General features: G+C 37.6%; 1 protein-coding gene across 4 annotated transcripts in view; it reads left to right on the top strand.

Annotated features, from left to right (window-relative positions):
* SLC12A1 (solute carrier family 12 member 1) overlaps nucleotides 1-13,631 on the top strand; it is a 46,954-nt gene that overhangs the window by 1,924 nt on the left and 31,399 nt on the right. For 2 of the 4 annotated variants that reach the window (XM_032700215.1, XM_032700216.1), the window contains exons 2-8: nucleotides 39-638; nucleotides 6,004-6,138; nucleotides 6,353-6,428; nucleotides 10,377-10,472; nucleotides 11,795-11,934; nucleotides 12,390-12,500; nucleotides 13,443-13,554. In XM_032700215.1, coding sequence (XP_032556106.1) covers nucleotides 228-638; nucleotides 6,004-6,138; nucleotides 6,353-6,428; nucleotides 10,377-10,472; nucleotides 11,795-11,934; nucleotides 12,390-12,500; nucleotides 13,443-13,554 — 1,081 coding nt within the window. In that variant the 5' untranslated portion in view covers nucleotides 39-227. Of the gene's footprint in view, nucleotides 1-38; nucleotides 639-4,098; nucleotides 4,194-6,003; nucleotides 6,139-6,352; nucleotides 6,429-10,376; nucleotides 10,473-11,108; nucleotides 11,205-11,794; nucleotides 11,935-12,389; nucleotides 12,501-13,442; nucleotides 13,555-13,631 lie in introns of those variants that run through there. The other 2 variants (XM_032700217.1, XM_032700218.1) reach the window with 2 other exon arrangements.

Genomic DNA, 13,631 nt, shown 5'->3' with positions numbered 1-13,631 from the left:
GCAAAATAACAGAAATGTTTTATTTATATCTTTTATAGCAGAAAAACAGCAGACAACATTAGGAAGCCTGCTTAGACATTCAAGAGAAAATTCTCAGAACTTCATTACTCGAGGAGTAAAAATTTCATATGAAACAGCAGTAAACCCTTTGCTGTAGCTGCTACTAACTGGCTGCAGCCACAGAAGAGTAAAGGGCTCAGTGACCTGAGTCTGCAGCATCCCTGAAGATGTCCATGAACAATGCACCAAATGTATTCTCGGATCCAAATGCAAATCGGTTTCAAGTTAACATAATTAATGAAGGCCATGACAACAACGAAACAGCCCAAGAGGATGTGGGCTCTGACCCACCACATTATGAAGAAACATCTTTTACTGATGAAACACAGAACAGACTAAGAATCAGTTACAGACCAGGAAAAAGAGAATTATATGATAATTTCCTTCAAAATGCAGAGAAAACAGAAGCTAGTTTACATCCCTATGATACTCACACTAAAATGTATTATCTACAAACTTTTGGCCATAACACAATGGACCCAGTTCCCAAAATTGATTATTATAGAAACACTGGCAGCATCAGTGGGAATAAGCTCAACAGACCAAGCTTATTAGAAATTCATGAACAACTGGCAAAGGTAAGTGAAAAGGAAAGATACAATTTTTCTCTATTCTATTTCCAGACTGTTAATTCTGCTTATTAATATGAGAAGGTCCTTAGATTCATGGACCTTGCCCAAGAGAAAAAGTACAAGTAATTACCATATTTCCTCTCGTAGCTGCAGTCTGCTTGCTGCTCTGTATCCTGATCAAAGCAAAGATTTTTATTAAAAGGTGGTCATAAGGTACTTGATTAACAGAAAAACATTGCTTAATCTTGTCTAAAAGTATGGATCTACTTAATCTCTTCTGTTCCATGTAAGAGTTAGGATGGCAGATGATAAATGTCAATTCATAATTTAATCAGGCTACACAATTCACAGTTATTCTAAACTTGAATTTAACATCAATGCATAACTAATTTTGACAGATTCCTCCGCTGTACTCATTAACAAATATAAGTGTTATAAAAAAGATTATGTGCAACAAATGCAATCTCAATCAGAAATCCAAGCACTCCCTATTTATTGCTGTAACAAACCATTCCAACTGCAAAAAAGAATCCAGAACAAGGGTGTTGAGGCTGAGAGTGTTTGCTCAGAAGAGGGATAGCAGACAAGAGTTTTCAGGTGATGATTCAGTGAATGAATGTAGGCCTTCAGACTCATTACTCCAATGAATTTGGAATGAATCTGAAGAGCTTCTTGAATGATTACAGAGAAAGCATTTATGGAGGAATGATTTGGCTAAATTCCTCCTAATCTATCAATGGAAGAGCTGTTTAGACTTTGCTCATGTAACAGATGGGGCTATATCCATGTAAAATACACTTACAGAGAGAACTATAAAACAGAATACAACTGTCTAACCTACCTTTGAATGATTTTGTAGAGCTGTTTCTCCTCTCTCCTTCAGAGAGACCTATTTTTGGTGGACCCACTGTAGGCATTTACTATTGATATATATGCATTTTGCGGGGAAAAACCCCCCTTCCCCTTAGCAGACTCTTCCAGTTTGCTCCACTTTTTCCACGTATACACCACAGTAAGTGAATAATGAAATACCAAAACATGCCCTTTATCATGATAATCCTCACTTTTGTCACCCCCCATGGCTACTTGCAGAAGAATATACATTTGTCAGGTATGATCCTCTGGGGTTTGCACGTTGAAAACTTCCATTCTGGAAAGAATTTGAGAAGTTGATAATATTAAGTCTCAAATACCAGATTTCCACTAATTTCTGTGTTAGTGTCTCAGATAGGTGAATTTTGCTGTCTAATCACCTATCTAGATATTTTAAGGGTTGATTACCCTATGTGGAAAAAAACCAAATAGCATGGAAAGCTGTAATAAGAACTTCTGTGGCAAGAACAAATAGATTAAGCACTTTGAAACAGTTAAACTACTAAAAGACCTACTGCAAAACAGTGGAATAATACGTTACTCTACTGACTTCATAAACTATATCTTCCCCCTTAAGCCACAATACCAAGTTCTCTGTAAAAAGCAGAGACACAGGATACAGCTACTTTCAGAATCAAAAACGTTTTTTGAGTTTCTTAATTGTCCGCTTATCAAGGCAGGGCTGGAGAGAGATCATTGCTATAGTCAAGCTGAGACTAAAAGTGCCAATATGCAGCAAAAATCCCCATTCTTTTTTCTGTGTTGGCCAATTGTGAAATGAGAAATTTTGAGAGAAAACAAGCTCTCATCCCCATTCCACTCAGTTTTACATACTTCTGAGGTCTGAATAATTTGGACAAGCATCTGATTTTTGGATGCTGGTCCAGATCTTGTTCAGACTTCCACTCTGTGCAGATTCACCTGTCCTAAGGAGGGTAATATAAACTAATGAAATCAAGAAGAAAAATAGCCATTAGCAAATTAGGACCCAATTCTTTAGGATCTTATTAGGGCAGCTTCCTAGCCTTGGCCTAACTTACCTAAATTAAGGTCTCCACAGACCTGTGTAAAATGGCTTACATGGAAGGGAGAAGCATTTCCAAAGACGAATGCAAAGTGGATATAAAAGGAAAAAAATATGAATTTGGTATCCGTATTCATTTGCAGATGTACAAACTGCTGCTCAAGAGACTAAACACAATTCTATGCCCAGAAGAAAACTTCCTCTTATAGAAATAATTTACTTCAGTAGTGGCCAGAGAGGAGTAAAATAGTGTCTTGGCTTTGAACATAATGCTGAATGATCAGGTACTGAACATAAGCATATTAAGGAATTTTCAGTTTTGATCATAACCAGAAAATTCCATGTTTTTTAACACTGCATCTCTCAAAGGTTTGTATATTTTAAACAAAATTAAATAACTTTGTTTAATTTTTTTTAAGGTTTTCACTTAGAGAAGGTTAAAAAGAAGGCAGATGATATCACTGAATGAAATGAAGGGAGAATTGCTTCACAGGTTGGGACTGTTAGGGAAGAGAAAAGAGCATCATCTAGCTTGGTCATTTCCATACTTTTTCCAGAATTCAGCTTACAGAAGGATACTCTTATGCCTTTCAAAACAGGAAGGTGAATGTCAGAGGTAATGGGATTTTTGTTACACTGGCAACCTGCTGTGCCCTTCCTTATGTGAGTTGTGGCCCTGGTGTGGGAGCCACTGAGCACAGCCCTGGAACAAACGAGGCACCATTAGCAGGGCTGGAGTCTGTGCCTGGCTGTCCTGGGTCTCCCTTGGTGACCTTGGGCAAATCACTTTGGTCTGCAGAGCTTATTCTGAAGAATAAACAAACACAAGGTCACTAAATAGCAGATTAGTAGGGAAGGGAATTAGGATGGTATGAAAAGGAGGATACATATCCTATCAGGAGGATAAGATATGTATGAGCAGCTGGACAGGGGCCCTGCCTGCAGCCCCTGCCTGCAGCAGGAGCTCTGGCCACCAGCAAGGAGGGGATGAAATGCCCCATTGAGCAGGTACAAGGGTTACACAATAGCCCGAGGTGCAGTTCTGAAGAGGATGCTCTATTTTACTTTAACACTAAAATCTGGGTTTACCACACTACACCCCAAGGCAATCCCACCCCCCTCACCCCCAATTTGAAATTTAGATTGTTGAAGACAACTATACTGTCACAAGCCCATTGCCAGATTCTGATAAGAAGTGGCATATGTTTGACTTCAGATTGCTAAACATCACATAACCATTCCCATTGTGTTTTGATGCTGGGCTTCACATCAGAAGATAAATATTAATATTTAATACTTTTTTTAATATGCAATTTTTCAAATGTCAGAATGTAAAGCAGGCTGAAAGGAACTTCAAATATCTAGTTTCCACACTGCTGGAGTCAAATGTGTGTCATCTTTTACCAAGACATGTCAGTTTTTTGCACATATTAAGCCACAAATCGCCAATTAAATCTCTGAAAAATAGTCTAAGTGCTACTTCACAGCTGATGGCTGCTGATAATTACTTGGGCTTAATATTTACTCTACATAAGAAATAATCTAACCTTTCTTCCTCTTGGCTATTCTCCACACTTGTTATGGAGACTTGATGAGCTCATCATCTTTAGCCCCAGGAGAGATGAAGACTAAACCATTCTGAAACAAGAAAGGAAAATGTTTGGGTTAGTTCTTTTTTATTTTTTTTTAAGCAGTTAACTTTTTATTTTAGTCGCTTTTCAAAATGTTCTGTCACTTTTATTCCACATCCTTAATGCATGAGTAGCACAGGTACAGCTGCTTGGTAAATAACCAATCATTCACTAAAGCACGCCAATTTAAAATGCATTTATGGAAGGTTTAAGGCCATAATTTATGATAATGGCATAGAGAGCACAAATTAATTCAAAGTACAGAGGAAACAACTTGTTTCAAGTACAAAGACCAAACCCTTTCAATTTTTTTGTCTTTGAATTTCTAACCACTGTAGCAAAAAACCCTCATATTATTCTGCTGATCTTCCTTAACTCACTTTAATCATTTACCGTATTTTGAGCAGACACAGCCATTATTATTTCAGGGTAAGAATTGTCAAAAGTATCTAAGTAACTCAGGAGCTCAAAGTCATAGGCTTTCAACAGATCTTGTATTCCCATTTCACTTAGGGCCAACAGGGCTGCAGGCACCAAGTTTAGTCCATGTCAAAATGTATTATCCAGTCACTTATTTTTCATTTGTGAGCACAGTCCTGGATTTACTGTGTCAAAGGCATTCTACATCATCATGACTAGAGCCCCCATCCATGAGGGGCAGGTCCAGATATTAGTGTAAAAGGCATATTCAGTTGGCCTTTATGTCTGTTTTGGGTTTGCATGTTGGGTATTTTTAAGTTCACGGACAAAATACAGAAACAGTCTTAAGGTCAACCACGATGAAAAATCTCAGATGTTTCACAGAATTACAGATGTTTTTCCTCCTTGACCTGCTTGGTTAATCTGGAAATATCTTCATTAACCTCCAAACCTTAAAAGCACCTTCATTCCTCTCCAGAAGTGGTACCCACTCCTGATTCTGCCAGACTATGGCAAGGGGCTTGGTCCTTCCTGAAGGCCTTTGCAGAGGACCCAGAAAATATCTGGCAATAGCTAACCTAATGCCAGCTGCTCCCAGAACCAGTGAGAGCTCTGAATAAGATAAAAAAAGAAATTAAAAACAGCAGTGACAAAGAGTATAAACCTCAGCACCATGACTAATTCCTATTCAAGCCAGAAGAAACATATCATGGTGCTAAATTGCCTCAAAGATTCTGGGGCAGAAGAGCTGAAGAGATAAAATACAGATTTATATTTCTAACCGAATATGAACAATCTAAAATTCTGGACTATTATTCTGGTTACACCACAAATACAGCAATCCTATCTACTATGGTTACACCAGAGGTGGCTAAAACACAGAAAGGATTATCATTTACTACATTTCACTGGCATTTCTTTAACTGTTTTCAGCAATATGTTACCCATCTGCTGCTGCAGTTATGTTTTTACTTTATCCAACAGAAAACACTGGAGTTCATCACATAACTTCACCATGCAGCACTCAGCTCAGTCTCTTTTCACTATTGAGCAATTATCCCTCCTTCTACACTTGGAGTTATTCATAAATTGTTGCAAGAGCATGCAGAGGCCAGCCAGGAGCCTTTCACTATCTTAGATGCTCTACTTACATATCAACACAATATGTATGTGGAATAGTTCACAATAAAAACACTTAAGTACAGACAATAATGTATTTACTCTACTTAAGCAGTTCTTTCATCTTTTCTCCCTGTTAGCAAGCCCACCTGCTGATGCCTGGTGTAAGCAGAATATTGCTCTCTACTCCAGAGGCAGTAAAACCTGATCTTCTTTGGAATTCCTTTCTCCTGTGTCTCTCTTATGCAGCCAGGTGTCCTCTGCTTTGCACAAAACCGTGTTTGTTTTCTGTGTGATTCTCCAGAACATCGCTGTGAGCACTGGCTCAGTGGAGAGAATGGCTAATGGAGAGAGCACAGCTGGAGATGAGACAGCAGCCAGCAAGGAAGAAGAAAACAAAGCAGGATTTGTCAAGTTCGGATGGGTGAAGGGTGTGCTGGTGAGAAACTTACCTGCACTTCTAAACAAAAGAATTAAAAGCAAATAAAATCAGTTCTGTTACACTAAGGTCTTCTAAGAATTAAGAGTGGGAGATGGACTTCAGGGATGTTTGGGGTGTTTTTTAAATGCCTGAAATGTACTCTGTCATGCTTCTGGTTGTTAACACTACTTTCAACATTGCACTAATGCAGTATTTTTTCTTTAAAACCTAGGTAAGATGCATGCTTAATATTTGGGGTGTGATGCTCTTTATTCGACTTTCCTGGATTGTAGGTCAAGCAGGAATTGGTATGTATCTTATTTAATATCATTTTCAACAGTGAAGGGATAAAGAGGATAAACTATACATGATCATGATTAATATATAATCTGAGATGTGCATTTGCATGTTGAACTAAATAACGTTTTCAAATGTTTGCCAAGGTAAAAGACATTAATCCTCCAAACTATTGGAATTTTCCAGACTCACAGCCAAATTACTGCTTAGAGGCACAGATCTGTTAACTATGCATATGATCATCACATTTGAATATTTCTAAGCTTTAGTGAAATTTGTATTTAGATCCTGTAACAGATGTAAACTTTATGACTCGGGCCAATTTCTAATATGTGAGTACAGAGTTAACCTTTAAGAGTTCACACTTTGCTTATCTGTGAAACCCAAACCTTGTCATCTACATATTAAAAACAACACTTCTTCACACTTCTCTGCAAGGATGAAAACAGAACTGGAAGGAGGTCTCATCTCATCAGGATTTCGTTATTTTTAACTGCAGAACAGTACTAGATACTAGTGTACTATGAAAGACTAAGTTTAAAAAACTCTACTGTAGCTTTCATATAAATTAACTAAGTCCACTTCATTATGTGCTGTATCTTTGCTTCTTCATTGTGCAATTTAATTAATCCAAATTCCAAATGCCAGTCCCTGAGAGACTGGGCCCCGAGGCCTCCATCCTGTATGTTGCTGAGTGTTCAATGAAACCAGTGAGAGAGGAAAATGCTCACAACGCTGCAAGAATCTCCAGCACTACAAGAGCAGCTCAATGAGGTGCAATTTCTGTGTGGTACAACTGCCTTTTTAGAGCTGCTGCTCTGGGGAAGCACAGAAACATGACCTGCAATGGCACTGTCACTCTGTGATCCATGATCCTCAATCTGGAGTGTTGGGGCCCTAATCTTTGACTGGCACCCAGATGTTGCAAAAAACGCAATCCAAAGGCATGATGGCAGGTATTCCAGTTTGGATGCTCACAGAATGGAAACATTAAGTAAATTAAGGAGCGTTGACTCTGCTGGGCTTGGATAAAACTCAGTGTTCAAAATCAGATCGGTATAAATGTCATTCACTTCCTTGTTAATGGAAGTGAAATGAAACATTGAATCAAAACATCTCCAAAATTTTGCATGGTTGAAGTCTCATTTCCAATAAAATACAGTAACTTCATAGAAGTTTCACTTGAGCAAGTCTGAGCTTTTAAAAAAAGAATAACAAAGGAAACGCTTATTAAGTAAAAAAATCCAGCCACAAACTTACAGAAACATAAATAGAAACAAGAAACCCAACAATAAAAGATCCAGAACTAAGCAGGAGAACTTCAGTACTTCTGCAGTGCTCCATGCGTGGCTCCAGCACTGTGCCTGACAAAAGGGTGCTTGCTGATTTTATGATGCATACCAAATGAGCACGTACAGCCCAGGGCACTCATAACTATATGCCTTGCCATGAAATTTCTGCATCTTAATATTGCCAAGACTTTGCTCTGGGGTTTCATGCAAAATTAGTTTTTAAGGGCAGTTTAGTAACTTATTGAGATCATCAAGAAGTATTACTTTGTTTTGAGGTGTGAGAATAGCCATGGGCAAGAGTAATTCATTTTGGAACAACTTACTTAGGAGCCATATGCCTGCTTTTCAATCTAAGCTTTAATCAGATTTTTAACATTAATTTGCACCAACACCAGTTACAACCTTTCTGCTTTCACTTTTAATTTTACCACTTTAACTCATTGATAAGCAGACTCTCTTTCCTTAGAGTTTATTGCTCTGCTGTTGCTTTTTAAAGTTGCATGTGTTATGCAAGGAGGTTAGTTTTACTTCTCAAAATGAGACGTCAAATTCCATATGAATAATTTCTCATTGCATTTTCTGAATGTCTTATTAGCAATGAGCTTTAAGTCCCTAGCCAAGCTGCTTAAGGAGAACAGTGATGGAAGCTCATCATCACCAAGGCTCAGGGATTTCACTGGGTACTGCTACTAACATGGAAATTAAATGAGTCAGTTAAACCACCATCTGGGCACCATTTATATCCCCATCATTAGAGGGCCAAAGAGAGCAAACCCAATTATTTCTGTATCCTGATAGGCTGTCTTGGGCAAAAGCTCTTACAAGGGGAAAAAAATACCATTCAACAAAGATCTGTGTTTATCATCAGCTGGGAAAAAAGGGACAGTATGGTCCTGACAAGATTCCAGGTCCAAAACTAGTCTGGTATTTTCACCTAACATCTGAGGACTACATGCATCTGGAATGGTTAGCCAAAGGAAGGGAAAAACACCAAGTTTATGTTACCTGAAAATCTGGCCCTGAATATTACAATTATGTTATGTTATATGACAATGTTTTGGTTAAGTCACTTCATTTTATGCACTTTTATTCTTAAATCTTACAATATTTTTTAAAAATTAGCATTAAAGTCTTTCTATGAAGATGTTACTATCAAGTTAGCAACTCTATATATCATATACATGTTAACTACATGAATTGTGAAATGCAATAAAACATCCTTGAAAAATACTCCTTAGGATGCACATGCACTTACCAAATAATTTTAAAACTACTTTAAGAATAATATGTCTAACTTATTCAATTTAAGAGTTAACAGCTGATTAAAAATCATGTTCAGCCACTTCTCAGACACAAAATTTGCATGGTTTAACCTTCTGTGTAATGGTAGCTGACCAAAAGGAATGACCATTTGGATTTCTTTTTATACAGACCTGCATACAAAAAGCTGCATGACCAGTTAGAGTTCAGAAATCAATAGGATAAACATAACTTATTAGAGGCTCAAATCACTTTGAATATCCTACACCATGTTATATGTCATTTATGTCTTGCACATGACATCGTTCTGTCTTAAAGGACTGTGATAACATGGCTATAATTTAAGCAGCAAAGAACTCAGGGACTGGGTGGCTATAACCATCCAGTATGAACTGAAGTCAGGAATCTGATCTGGAAGCCAGAAGGTAGAAATAAACCAGATAAATCAATCAGTTTGTAGTACTTCTTGCTCAGCGTTAGTTGTCGGATCCAAATTTCAATCTGGATGAGCCCTGGTCAATAAATATTGCTACAGGCAATGTATGTTCTCCAGTTCCACACTGAACACCTGTGTGCCTCACAGACACAAGGCAGCTAATGCATAAGCCTTAGCAAGTTCAGATAAAACTAAAAACTGATCGTTAACAGAAACCTGACCATATAACCAAAGACTGGAAACGTTCTCAGATTTCAGAGCATAGCTTAAACTAAAACCCAGTTCACCTGTAACTAATCACCTTTCACTGATCTTCAGATGTTTGATTATTTCACTCAAGTTTGTGATATCAGCTAAAAAAAAAAAGAATATTCTAAGTTCTCTAAGATTACAGGTCACCTGTTAAAGTAAATGGCATCTAAAAAGCAGTATTTCCATTTTCAAATGTTTGTCCTGTGTTAAGACTAAAACCACTTTTTGCAGGGAAAGAGGGAGATGAGGACATCACTCAGGTTTTGTCTCTCTGCCTGACTGACTCTTTGTCCTGGTGCACTATGAATCTTCCTCTGACTCACTATTTAATTATCTGATGAAAGACAGTAGCATTCTTACAAGAGCTCTGGTTAAAGTGTCAATCTCCTCATTTAAACAGCCAGGATGCCTGTTAAAGGTAGATATAAGTTTCCATGTCAAGGGACACTTGTTTGTTCATTTCCTCCAGCCTTTGAAAATCATGAGAATTTCTGGCTAGAGTACTCCTATCACAAAGAATCACTGCTTGAAGACTGATGGGAATAATTTACTACCATGTCATGGCCTCCATGAAAATGTTCTGCAAGCTGCAAATGGTCAACAAACCATCTTTTCAGTTTATTGCTCTGATTCTGGCCTGAAAATTCAATTTAAAGAGAGAATGATTTGTAGGAAACATGGAACATGAGTAAAATATTTTATCTTCTTATTACTGACAGGTCTTGGAGTAATCATAATTCTCCTCGCCACGATGGTAACCTCAATTACTGGGTTGTCAACTTCTGCAATAGCAACTAATGGGTTTGTCCGTGGAGGTAAAAATCTTAGGGTTACTAATGCTTTCAAGCCCAAAAAGGTATTTATGTATTATTTCCGAGTGAGACAAACCAGAGGGACGATAAACCAAGTGGTACATCTAAAGGAACTGGAAGGTAACAATTCTAGCCACCTCTCATCACAATTTAAGGCATGTTTGGGTAGTCACTTTTAATAAACCACAGATTTCAGTTCAGTCTGAGAAGTACATTTCAGGTGTTCCTGCCTGCTGTCAGCGAGGGATGGCTGCTGGCTTTCCATGGCTGCTCTTACCTCTCAGCTGGTCTTTCCTATTCAGAGCATTCCAGGTTGGACATCCTTCAACAAACTGAGCACGGAGACACCTCTTCCTCTCATTTTAAATACTGATGCACATCAGTGGATGCCTTCAGTTTAATGCCTTCTTTATAACACTCCTTACATTTCAGCCACTCCTTGGAAGACGAGTAAATGATTTCGCTGTAAAAGTGCATGTCAGGTATTTTATGAAACAGATTTCTAGTGCATTTCAGAGCCTTTAAGTTCTATCTGGCCTGGTCTAACTTCTCTGGAAAATGGCAAGTTCTTACTACGTCATTTAAGCACAACAGGTACTGGAATACACTTGAATATACTTTCTTTTTCGGATCTTTCAGGTCTTGGAGTCATAGTTATTGCTCTGAGTGTAGTAGTAACAACATTGACAGGTATCTCCATGTCTGCCATTTGCACTAATGGAGTAGTAAGAGGAGGTAAGTGATTATGATCTCATGAAAAATACAAAAATCTGCAGATTTTAATTAGAGAAATAAATGGAATTGAGATAACTGTGTTATAAGCAAAGAAATAATAAGCAAATATATTTAGAGTGATTTCTTTCAGTGCATCAACAGCAAATTAAAATGTATATAAACTTAATGCAAAAAAGATTAAAGATTTACTGCATCACTATGCAGGAACTTAAACAATGTACCACAGAACATGATCCTTCATGCTAACACTGGGACAGATCCATGCAAGTTAGAACCTGTCTGGAAGTGAGGTTCTCTCTCCTTTGTGTTATTATATCACGTATCATGAAAAATTATAACAAGGTCCAGTTTTGCATGCTAATGTGCACTAAAAGATTTCTGCAATAGAAAGGCATACTGAGAAGTCTGAGGGCAGAACCAGTACAAAGCACATTGCTTTTCTGTAAGTGCCCTCTATCAACATAGGGCAAGGTTCAGTTATATTTGTGAGGCTGAAAGCACAGATTTCCGCAGTAATTGTTATGTGGGGAAAAAAACAGCAAAAACCGAGCATTTAGTTGTCCCAAAATAACAATCATTTCTGTCTGCAGGTGGAGCATACTATCTTATCTCAAGGAGTCTGGGCCCAGAGTTTGGTGGATCTATAGGACTTATCTTTGCCTTTGCCAATGCAGTGGCAGTTGCCATGTATGTAGTTGGATTTGCTGAAACAGTTGTGGAACTTCTTAAGGTAAATGTAGATGTTTCAGGTATATGATTAAGTTGGTTTAGGTTTTTTGTGTTTTGTGTGGCTTTTTTTCTTTTTTTAGGGGGTGGTATTTGTTTTACATAATATATTTGTTTAAGTGGTGATACTTTTTAGCTAAGGCTTGAGGGACATTTTTAGCAGGGATAAGCTGGTGTGTCTAAAGATGCCACAGAGCGCTTCTCCATTATTTCTACCTTATGAATATATTTCATACATTTCTTGACAAGAATCTCAAAATCAGAAGAGGAACAGACATCTAATTAGACAGCCAAATAACCCCAACTGCAGAAGGCCAGCTGGAACATGAAATACAAACACTTGGTCTCATAAATCTCTGCAACTTTGACAGCTCACTGCTCTCTACTTCACCTTGTTACTTGATCCCACCAGTTGGGCAGAGAAATACTGGTTCTATTAACATTTCTCACTGCTTTCAGGAGAGTGATACTCTGATAGTAGATGAGTCCAATGACATCAGAATCATAGGCACCATAACTGTTGTCTGTCTTCTTGGCATCACTGCTGCTGGCATGGAATGGGAAGCAAAGGTAAACCTTTAAAAGAACATTAAAACAAGTGGTATTTTAGCCTACTGTACAGAATTTGTGTGTGAGGAATGCTACACAACAGGTGGAATTTTCAGAGGCACACAGTTTCAGTTTATGCTTAATCTTTCTAAAAGCAAGAGCAGTTTAATCATTACATTCAATGAAAACACAATTACTCCACACTCTTCCTTGAACATACATTTAAAAGCAAAGAAGAAGTTTGTGTTCTGCAGACAGCTTGGTTACATTGATTTTTATAATTCATGGCTTCATTTAGAGCCTTGGCTAAGTGCCCCTTTTGCCCTTATTTTTGATGCAGTTTGACAGAATAAACAGTAGTAAAATATTGTTTTATCACTGTACTCTTTCAAGCCCCGCTCAGCAGAAGATCTCTATTTGTCACCCATTCCTTAATCTCTAATGATTTCTGCTATTCCTTCACCTGTAAAAAAAGGTCAGAATGCAAATTCAAATGGAAATACTTTAGAGGGTGTAATATAGCTATTGAAATCAGGACCAGAAAACAGATTCAACAGTATCCTTATTTTTACATTCTGCTGTGATGGAGACTAGAACTCCTTGAAAAAGAGATCAGAAAACAATTTAATATTACAACCCTTGAAGTCACAACTCTCTGCAACTAAACAAATTTTATAACAATATAAAAATGTCTTATACTTGATATTAATGCATTACAGTTCCATTTGCCTTTCCTTGTAAAGAAACTAACATAAAATTAAATTATAACTACATATTTCATTGCTCCCTTAGTGAAAAGTATCTGCTGTTGTCACTAGCTGATTCAGCTAACTTGATTCCTGGTAGTTTGGAAAACTACAGAATAACCTGTCATAGGGAACACATACAGATAACAATGTATAGTCATCTCCACAGCAACACAAATTAAAACTAACAAGAAAATCTTTTTGCTTCTATTAATAGGCTCAAGTTATTCTTCTAATTGTTCTCCTTGTTGCCATTGCAAACTTCTTTATTGGGACAGTCATTCCTACCAACACCGAAAAGAAGGCAAGAGGCTTTTTTAATTACCAAGGTAAGCAACCTTGCTATCATAAAATTATGTTTGCATTCTTTTGGCTTAGCAGTAAGTTAAGGATTCCACTGAAAAAG

Source organism: Chiroxiphia lanceolata, chromosome 12 (genome assembly GCF_009829145.1).
Source record: "Chiroxiphia lanceolata isolate bChiLan1 chromosome 12, bChiLan1.pri, whole genome shotgun sequence".
Classification (NCBI taxonomy): domain Eukaryota; kingdom Metazoa; phylum Chordata; class Aves; order Passeriformes; family Pipridae; genus Chiroxiphia; species Chiroxiphia lanceolata.
The sequence above is the reverse complement of the archived record's forward strand: the minus strand, read 5'-3'. Positions and strand labels throughout refer to the sequence as shown.